The following is a 10,769-nucleotide window of genomic DNA, read 5'->3' as shown; positions in this document are numbered from 1 at the left end:
ACAGCTTTATCTTTTCCAACTTTCTTTAACCATTTACACCTGTATAGCCTTTGTCTTAGTCAAATGTTATTTGATTTCTTACTATTGTGCATTTTGGTTAAGACTTTAATCCAAAATTAAAAGATAATTCAAGACATATAATAAATATTTTATCCATGTTTTTTAAGTTAAACCATCAATTCAAACTAAATCGTAATCTCTAAATGGAATCAAACAAATCAATATTGTTGTGGGGAAAGCAACTTTAACTTCTTTAAAAGTGAAAGAAAAATTACTATTACTTTAAAACATATGTGCAATTGTAAAGAATTATAATAGAAAACTCACAAAACTAACATAAAAAAAACATAACACTAAAGACAAATTAGATAAAATCAAAATTAATGAAAGTCGTTATATTAAACACCTTTAGGTGTCACCTGGTATATACTCAAATAATAACATTCTTTAAAGTTGTCAAAATGGGTTGAAATTTGCGAGCCAATTCGGCTCATCACAGGTTCGGGCCGGATTGGGTTGAAATTTTTTTATAAATTTCAATACAGGTTGATTTTGACCCGACTCATTTAAAACCCGGCTCATCCGGGTTGAACCCGTGGTGAGTCGGGTTGACTCACCAACCCGCAAATAAAAGGGTCACAGAAGTTGGGCTTTCATTTGAGTCATGTTAGGTTTTTTTTTTATCCAACACATAAATAATTTGTATTCTTTTTATTTTGGTTTGTATTTTGATTGTATTAAATTTTATTTAGATTTTAATTAGAATTACAATTTAGTTTTGATTAAAAAAATAATAAAAAAAATATTTTTTTAATTAAGTGAACCCGTGAGCCAACCCGTTTAACCTGCCAACCCGTGGTGGGCCAGGCCGGGTTCGAATTTTTTTGGCTTGCTAAAAAGTGAGCCAGATTGGGTTGGCTCACTAAATCATTAACCCGTGGTAGGTCGAGTCAGGTCGGACCGGGTTATCCGTTTTGACAGCTCTAACATTCATTAATGGTTAAAATATCTTTTTGGTACCAATTTTCTTCAAGTTTTCTCAAATAAGTCATAATTTTGGTTTTGTGTTCAAATAGGTCCTAATTTTCGTCAATTTTGTTCAATTGGGTCTTTTTTTGCTAACATCGTTTAAATCATTGACGGTTATGAATAGTGACTGCCACGTGTCACATTTCTGAAATGGGTATGCAACATCAAATAAACCTAACAAAAATTTGATTAAAAGAACTAAATCCACGTATTTCGAAAGATGAAGGACTAAATTGGTTCAAAGTTTTGAAATTGACTGATTCCAAAAAATTCACTGAAAGTTAAGGACCAGAAACATATTTAACCCTTGAATCTATAGAATTAAATTTACATCTATGCATGAGTTAACACAATTAAAGAATATAAATAACTTTTGTCTTTTGTGTGAAACTCTGTCCGTCATTTGAGTATATATAGATAAATAATTGTGGTTGAATAACATATTCACTGAACAACATGGGATCTTCAAGATGTTTCATTGTCAGTGTGACACTGTTAGTCCTCCTCATCATGACTGCAGGTTATTAATAACGATGTTCTATTCACTCACTCTTTAGTTTCTCAATTCAAATGATTCATTTTTTTTTTCATGACACGTCTTGAGTTCTTAGTATGAAACTAAATCTTTTACATAACCTTTTGTGGAGAATTAGAGTTATTGTTTTATTTGAAAATTTGAGTTGGCATTATTCTTAAGATTTTTGTGATGTAGATTTGTGTTTCAAGAACGCAGAAGCGCAAGAACCCATTGATCCATTACCACCCCGAGCACCATCACCACAACCACCACACCGACCAATACGCCGAGCACCACCCCCACCACCGCACCAAACACCACACACCCACTCACGTCACCATTCACGCCATTCACACCAACCACCACCATCTTTATCAACTTCTTAATCATGTATTATTAGTTCTTAATAAAGAATGGTTATTTTGTTTCATGTCTCACTATTCATATATTATATCAGAACTCTTTTTTTTCTTATATATTAGATTGATCGATAAATATATGTTTCAATTAAGAACTTTTGAAAAAAAAAAGGGGGGAAATAATGAAATCAGATTTATATAAATTAAAATTAATTTAAGCAGAGTTAATTTGTAAAAAGAATAACATAACATTTTCAAATTTTACTTCCAACTTAGTTATAAATTAATTTAAATTTACGTTTAATTTTCTTAATTATTTATAAATAAAACACGTGCTGGCATAAATAATTTCATTAATTTTAAAATAAAAAGGAGTTGAATGTTGCGATAATTATTAAAAAGTAAATAAAAATAGAAAAACTAAACAGATAATTAAATGGCATGATTCTTCTTGCCCAAATTTACTTGTAGTAATGGTTAATTCTTTATCGTTCATTACATTTTTTTTTTCTTATTTGATTCCATAACAGTAAAGCATATTGTTCAAATTTAAAATAAACTTTCATTTTAAAATACTCAATTATACACATTAAAAACTTAGTTTGCTTTGGATTTCTAATTGAAATACAAATAGGATTAATATGAAAAAAAAAACTTAGGAACTTTCAGATTGAATTTGGTAATTTTTTTCATGTTAAGTTGTTCTTCCTCTAAGCTTTTTCAACCTCTACAAGTTGTTTATTAATTAAGTTACTCCACTTTAGCATATATCTCATAAATATTTGATGTATCTTTTCTTACCATTTTCCGAGACAAATTGGTCACAAAACTAAAATAAAGAAGAAAAAAAACTAGTTAGTTTTTAAAAAGAATACTCACTCAAAGTGTGTAGTTTCTCTCAACTTTTTTAGTTTTAAATAAAAAAATATATATATTAAAGCGAAAGAAAATTATATTATGCATTTTACATATTTAACATTTGAAAAAAATTTACACGTCAATTTAATATTTTTAAAATGTTTTCTAAAGATTCGTCACTACTTAATATTCCAACAATTTATGTTATTTAATTTCTGTCAGTTATGCATTTTGGTCCCTTAAAAGTGAAATTAAAACTACTCTTTTCCTTTGAAACATATGTTCAAGTAATAAAAAATTATGATAGAAAATTAACAAAAAGACAAGACTCTAAAAGGACAAGCTAGGTGTAATCATAATCAATGAAAGTCGTTATATTAAATACCCTTTAATTGTCACTTAATATATAATCATAAAACAATTAAGGTTGAAATTAATATCCAATTTCGTTCGAATAATTATAATAAATAAAATAAATATGTTTAAAAACAATAAAAGTTGATAAAAATTAAAATATTATAATTTTATTTATTAAAAAAATAGATAATAAAATATCTGTTGATCAAATCTTTGAAAAATTATCAAATTTAATTTTTTTTACATTTCATATATATATTTTTTTTAAATACATATATTAAAGAGAGGTGAACTCTAAAAATTTAAATTATTTTTAGTTTAATTTTAAAAAAAAAATCCCTAAAACTATAAAATAACTAAATTAAATTTTGAAATTTTTTTCATTCTAAAAATATGTAAAAATAAAAATATATAATAGCTTTAAAATGATATTTTTTATTCTGATTTATTGATAAAATAAAACAAAAACACGATAACAAAATAAACTACTTTATGTTACTCCTTATTTTCTATCTCACCCACTCACTCTCCTTCTATTTTTCCTATTTTATTCTTAGTAAACTCGCACTTATTCTTAATTTTATTATGCTTTTCCTAAGCTTAACTAGTAATTTGATATTTATGCTTATTGTATGATTCAATTTGGTTTTTATATCTTTCTTTACTTAATTGAGTCTTGATATTGTTAAATAGAACAAATTTGACCACTTTAATTAAATTAACATGCAAATTATTATAACTTCTCATTTTAGTAGTTTAAAACTAATAAAATAAACACTTCATCATAGTATTCAAAACAGGTAATTCAGTGTATAAAGTATATTATAATATAGACTTACAAAAGATATGACTGTAAAAATATAACATGTATACATTTGAACTAAACCAACAACCTTTATACAGAAATTAATCACTACTAAATATAGGGGCAACTCAATGGTTGGAGGCCTAAAAAAAACTTAAAAAAATGAGACATTTTATTTAAAAGTTATTTTTAGAACTTTTTTTATGCAAAATTATTTATTAAATTGTTATAATTAATTTCATTTAATATTTCTTTCTCAATAAATAATAGAACTAATCCGTTTAATCTTTCTTGAAACATTGTTGATCTTAAATAAGTTTTTATTGTATTTAGCTTTGAGAAGTTCCTTTTGGCGGAAACAATTGACACTAAAATTGTTAACATTATTCTATAAGTTCTATATACATTTGGAAATGAATTTTTTCCTTTTATATAATTAAAAATGTCAATTGGTTTATCATTTTCCAAACCTATAATTTGCCTTAAGATATTTAATTTTGAAATTAAATCAAATCCATCAATATCCAAAGAATTGTCTTGTTTTACAGATTTTTAATGTTTAAGCATTTTTCTTTCAAAAATGAAATATCTACACACCGTAATACAAAAGACATTTGTTCTTTTTTTGTTCATAGCTCTTTTTTTATGCAATTATAGTATCAATTCTTCTTTTTCTTTTGAATTTTTGAATAGCCTAATTCAAATTTTATAGTTGACATATCTATATATTTTTATATGAAATAAAAAATGATAATATATAAAACACTACTAAATATAAATATATAAAACGAATGAATTAAAACAATAAAACATGGTTCTCGTTGTCAAGAAAATAAATTCGATGGTAAACTTACAATATCTTGAAGTCTCAAGTCTCAACTTTTTCACAAACTTGCAAAGTTGAATTTTAAGATTAATCATTAATAAAATAATTAAAAAAAGATTGATATACACTTGATAGTAAGTCTCTTTTTTTTTTCTAAACTTGAATTATCTTTTTCTGGAAAACTCAACTTTGAATTATGCCCTCATTAATCTATTATCCGCCAACAGATGAAACCATCATCTAATTAATAGTTTTGGAAAAAAAATTCAATTTCTCTTCAAGATATATGAAAAACAAACTCTCGAAACTCGTAAATCTAGAAGTACCAAAAAACAAAACTAAGCAAAAGAAACGCATTTCTAATTCTAATACAAATCCAAAACAATAAAAATAACAACAACACAAATAGAAAAAAAAAAACATATTAACCAGAAATGAAGATGAAAAAATTGGTACACACGTGCAACAAGAGATTTAAGGGATATAATATGCCAAAACCCTAGAAAAAAGACTATTAGAAGAAAATAAAGTAAGGAGAGGTAAGAGAAGTCATAGAGAGATAAAAAGAAAAAGAAAATAGAATCCAAATTGATTATATTTTACTAATCATTCTCTTTGTCATTCTCTTTTAAAAGAATAAAGATAGCTAATCATTCTCTTTCTTGTAAACAAAATTATAATTTACTAAAAAAAATGTTTTAACTTATTAATTATCATTTTTACTACCAATAAAAATGAACATACACTAATAATAATTTAATTAAATCTTATTTCCAAACATAAACTTATAATTAATTTAATAAAGCTATATTAGTAATAAAATATTTTTGTGAGGCCTTTTTTATCTTAAACATAATTTTATAATTAGTTTAATAGAGGTATATTAATTAGTACTAAAAAAATTTGAGGCTTTTTTTTCTTAAACATAATTTTATAATTAATTTAATAAAAAAAGTATTAGTAGTAAAAAAAATTGAGACCTTATCTTTGAGGCCTAAAGCGAGTGTTTTACTCGCTTTATCTTTGAGCCAACCCAAACTAAATATCTCTGAGACCTTCCACTACTCTAACTGATGACTCCTCATTCTCCAGATATGCCTATAAACCTGTAATTTCATCTGATCCCACCAAATAGGTGATCATCGCAAAAGAAAGAGACGAACAAATACAAGAAAACACACAACACACAAAAGGGTAAGCTAGTATACGAAATAGTTAATCTAAAACTAACAAATCATAATATATACATAAATCAATTTAGAGACTAATTATAATATTTTATTCAAAATAGTGATAATTTTAATAATTCATAATTTTTTATTTTTAAATTAGTATCTAAATTGATCATTATAGTGTCTAACCATTTTTTATCATTAAGACGGGTGGTTAGGAATTTTCTTGTGATTTAAAATATTTGTCTTATAAAAATCTTGCAGCAAAGTAAAAATTGTGAAAAGATCTTTAAAATAATTGAGTATAATAAAAACCTCATAAAATGACATTTACAATGAATATGGCTTAAGAACATCTCTAATGTAACGATCATAAAAAAGGACATAAACTCAATATATGAGTGTTTTATGACTCTTACATTAAAATATATATTAAGGTAGTAATGTATATAATCTTATTTAATTATGAATAGAATTAAAACACTTGAAACATTATCATTCCAACAGAAAAACATATATGAGAGTCCAAGTTTAAGGTTTGAGGAAAGTTATGTTTATTTTTAACGCATAATGAAACCAAATCTATAATGTTACACTTACAACAAAGATATAAAATATTACATTTACATTTTAATTGCATGAGTTAATAAAATTAGTAAATAAAAAATATATTTATGTTTTGTGTTTTGGTGAAACTGCCTCGACCATTGGGTATATATGTAAGCACAAAACAAGAATATGATCCTGATATTGATTCTAACAATCAATCATAAGTAATATCTCATACTGATAATCATGTTGTAAATAGTAAACGGAAGCGTACTTGAATCAGTCATAACGATGTCCTTTAGAGCACTACTGATCAATGATCTTCCTCCTGTAGAACACATTTATTTCCCTTTGGTTTTCTCTCATGATGAGGATAGAGAGAAAGGAACAGGAAAAGTACATTATGACTCTTTTTGTGCTCTCAGGAGGGGACCACGACCATTTATAAATTGAATTACTTAAGTTTTAGTATTTCTAATTTGGCCCCTCATTAAATTAGAAATTACTAACTGGTCTCTACACAATATTTATTTTCATGACATATGCCTTTAGCCAAATCTTTAAATTAGTCAGATCACTTTATTATTTGGCTTTATAAATAATGGCCCTAACACATTTAATTATGTATCATATATATGCATGACCCAAAATTACTAACAATCTCTCACTGGTCACAAATATATATGTCCTTACAACCTTATAAATGTGTTAGACTTTATGAGCTCAAAATTGCCATTATATTACTCGAGCATACTCCAAAAGTCCCGTCCATTGATTATATCAGTATGTAGAACCAAACTAGTGTTTCATTGCATCAATCGCAACTAAAACCAACAATGATCACTAATCCTGCTACAACCAAATGACATGGATTCATCATGAAATGTGTAGCATGAAAAATTATGTGAAGGTGATCTGTATATACACATCTATTTTCAACTGGTCCAAACTTTAACTTAATGAGATCGATATAAAAACTTAATGTACAAAGTGTAAAATTAAAACCACATATATAAATAACCAAATATGTCTGAAAGTTCAATGTATGCATACAAGAAATTAAACATAAAACATAAAACATATGAAAATGACTATCTCCCACTAAACCTCAGATTCCTCAAACTGTAAAACACCCATGTGAGCAACATGCTCATGAAAGACCTTGGGTGGAAGTCCTTTGGTTAGAGGATCTGCAATCATGGAGTTTGTCCCTAAATGTTCTATGGAAATCTGTCCACTCTGTACTCTTTCTTTAACAACTAGGAACTTAATGTCGATGTGCTTTGACTTAGTCGAGCTCCTATTGTTATTGGAATACAATACAGCTGATTTGTTGTCACAATATAACTTAAGTGGTCTTTCAATGCCTTCCACAATTTTCAGCCATGTGACAAAATTTCTCAGCCATATCCCGTGATTAGATGTCTCATAGCATGCTACAAATTCTACTGTCATGGTGGATGAAGCTGTAAGGGTTTGCTTGACACTGCACTAAAAAACCACACCACTTGCCAACATAAAAATGTAACCTAAAGTAGATTTCAAGCTATCTTGACATCTTGCAAAATCCGAGTCAGAAAACCCAGTGATCTCCAACTGGTCTGACCTCCTGTATGTGAGCATATAACCTCTTGTTCTCTTTAAATATCTCATGACCTTCTTTGTTGCTTTCCAATGGTCCATTCCTGGATTACTTAAGTATCTGCCTAGAACCCCAACTATGTATGATATGTCTGGACGCGTACATACTTGGGCATACATCAAACTCCCTACAGCTGACGCATAAGGAATCTTCTTCATTTCCTCAATTTCCAAATTTCCCTTTGGGCACTGATGGAAACTGAACTTGTCTCCCTTAGCAACTGGAGTATCCCCAAATTTACATTCATGCATGCTAAACCTTTTAAGAACTTTATCGATATAGCTCCTTTGTGATAATCCTAGAATACCCCGAGATCGATCTCGGTATATCTGAATTCCTAATACAAAGGAGGCGTCACCAAGATCTTTCATTTCAAAATTCTTTGACAGAAATTTCTTAGTTTCATGCAATATGCATATATCATTAGTGGCAAGCACAATGTCATCAACATACAAGATCAGGAAAATAAACTTGCTCCCCTTAAGGAATCCCATTCTAACTAAGGATTCTTGTGGTTCCGGAGGATCCAGCTACAGGAGAACCGGGAACGGAGCATAATTTGATGTCATAACATTATGTGATTTAATACATAAATATAATGCACATTAAAGGACCTTAAATAAATTAGTTCAATCATTATTCACAATCAAAGATACATAAATAATAAGAGTTATGGCAGTCACACATCATTCACTCGACATGATCCCTTCCATATACTATTGTATCATCCATTTCTCTTTAATATGACTTTAGGATGAGAAGTCCATAATGAGTTCAAACATAATGTCATTTTTTTCAATAATAATAACATAACATAATTTGTTTTCTTCATCATAATTTGCATGCATAAACATAAAGAAGAAAACACAACTTTTAGAAACTTATACATTAAAGAGATTAGAGTGTTAAATAAACATTAATAACATTAACATTCAACATTCAACATTTAACATTTAACATTCACTAGTAGACATAATGTCCATATTCTTTATATGGCTAGCATACAATTTGGGTGGTAACCCTTTTGTCAAAGGGTCAGCAATCATAAGATTTGTGCTAATATGTTTTATTGACACTCTACGTTTCTAAACTTATTCTTCAATAACAAAGTATTTCAATTCCATAAGCTCAGCACCTTTGGAATACCGGTCGTTCTTAGAAAAGAAAACTGTTGCAAAATTATCACAATTTCAGCGGCTTGGCAATATTGTCGACTACTTTAAGTCTTGGAATAAAGTTATGCAACTAATTAGCCTGAACTGTGACCTCAAAGCATGCCACAAATTTAGCTTCCATGGTGAATGCAGCAATGACAAACTACTTCACACTTTCTATGAAATCGTTCCTCCGGCTGAAAGATACACATAACCAAGTGTAGACTTTCTTGTATCCATACAATCAGTAAAGTCTGAATCTGTATAACCTATCGCCTCAAGATGATCATATTTTCTATAAGTAAGCATGTCATTCTTTGTTCCTTGTAGGTACCTTAAAACTTTCTTTACAGCTTTCCAATGCTCTTGTCTTAGATTACTCTTGTATGTACGAAGCATACCAACTGCAAAACTAATATTTGGCCTCGTACATGTTTGAGCATACATCAAACTCCCAACAACAAATGCATAAGGGATATCTTTCACCTGTTTCCATTCCAAATCATTCTTTGGACATTGCATGAGACTAAACTTGTCTCCTTTCTGTATTAGAATGGGAGATGATGAACATTTATCCATTTTGAATCTCTCTAAAACCTTATTAATATATGCATTTTGAGAAAAACCTAACAATCCTTATGATCTTTCACAGAATATTTCTATTTCTATCACGTAGTATGCCTTACTCATATATTTCATTTCAACGTTATTAGAGATAAACCTCTTAGTCTCAGTTAATATACCAAAATCATTAGTCGCAAGCAAGATATCATCAACATCCAGAATCAAAAATATAAACTTGTTCCCATTGACCTTTAAATATATACACTGATCAACAATGTTTTCCTTAAATCCAAAGGACACAATAGTATTATTGAACTTAAGACACCATTGTCGAGAAGTTTACACACCATGTGTGTAACATCTCAAGATTTATACCACAATATTTTCAGTATGTCATTACCTAAAAGTTTATGATACATTATTTTTCATAGGTATTGTGACCAGCATAATAAATTATGAACATATGATATAAAAATTATAATTATTCAAGAAATCAAAATTTAAGTGTTTGTAATTAAAATAATAAAAATATTACTACAAAATAATATACTTCAATAATAAAATAAGTAATAATACTTATAACAATATAGCTATCATTTCAGTTTAAAAAAATACATGTTTTACCTTTATTATTATAATAATAATAATATTATGAACACATTTAACGTATTACACAATAATTTTATAATATTGTACACCATTGTCCTGTTTATTGAAGTAATTTTAAATATCATGGATATATTTAATAAAAAATAATAATAATAATAATATTTATAGTCTTCTCCAAATTGAACCTTAATGATATATGTATAGAAACTTTATATATTATGATAAGGTAAACAAAAGAATTTTTTTAGATTGAATCTCCACCACAACGTCACAATTCATGTACATGAACTGTCAAAATGGAAAATCACAATTAATGCCATGATAGGTT

General features: G+C 27.8%; 1 protein-coding gene across 1 annotated transcript; it reads left to right on the top strand.

Moving 5' to 3' along the window:
• The first annotated feature begins 1,447 nt into the window (after positions 1-1,447).
• On the top strand, positions 1,448-1,976 carry LOC114184835 (forkhead box protein J3-like). The gene is made up of 2 exons (XM_028072205.1): positions 1,448-1,549; positions 1,742-1,976. The coding sequence occupies exons 1-2, from the start codon at positions 1,486-1,488 to the stop codon at positions 1,930-1,932; spliced, it is 255 nt and encodes an 84-aa protein (XP_027928006.1). The 5' UTR covers positions 1,448-1,485; the 3' UTR covers positions 1,933-1,976.
• The last annotated feature ends 8,793 nt before the right edge of the window (positions 1,977-10,769 follow it).

The sequence above is a fragment of the Vigna unguiculata genome, chromosome 1 (genome assembly GCF_004118075.2).
Source record: "Vigna unguiculata cultivar IT97K-499-35 chromosome 1, ASM411807v1, whole genome shotgun sequence".
NCBI lineage: Eukaryota > Viridiplantae > Streptophyta > Magnoliopsida > Fabales > Fabaceae > Vigna > Vigna unguiculata.
The sequence above is the reverse complement of the archived record's forward strand: the minus strand, read 5'-3'. Positions and strand labels throughout refer to the sequence as shown.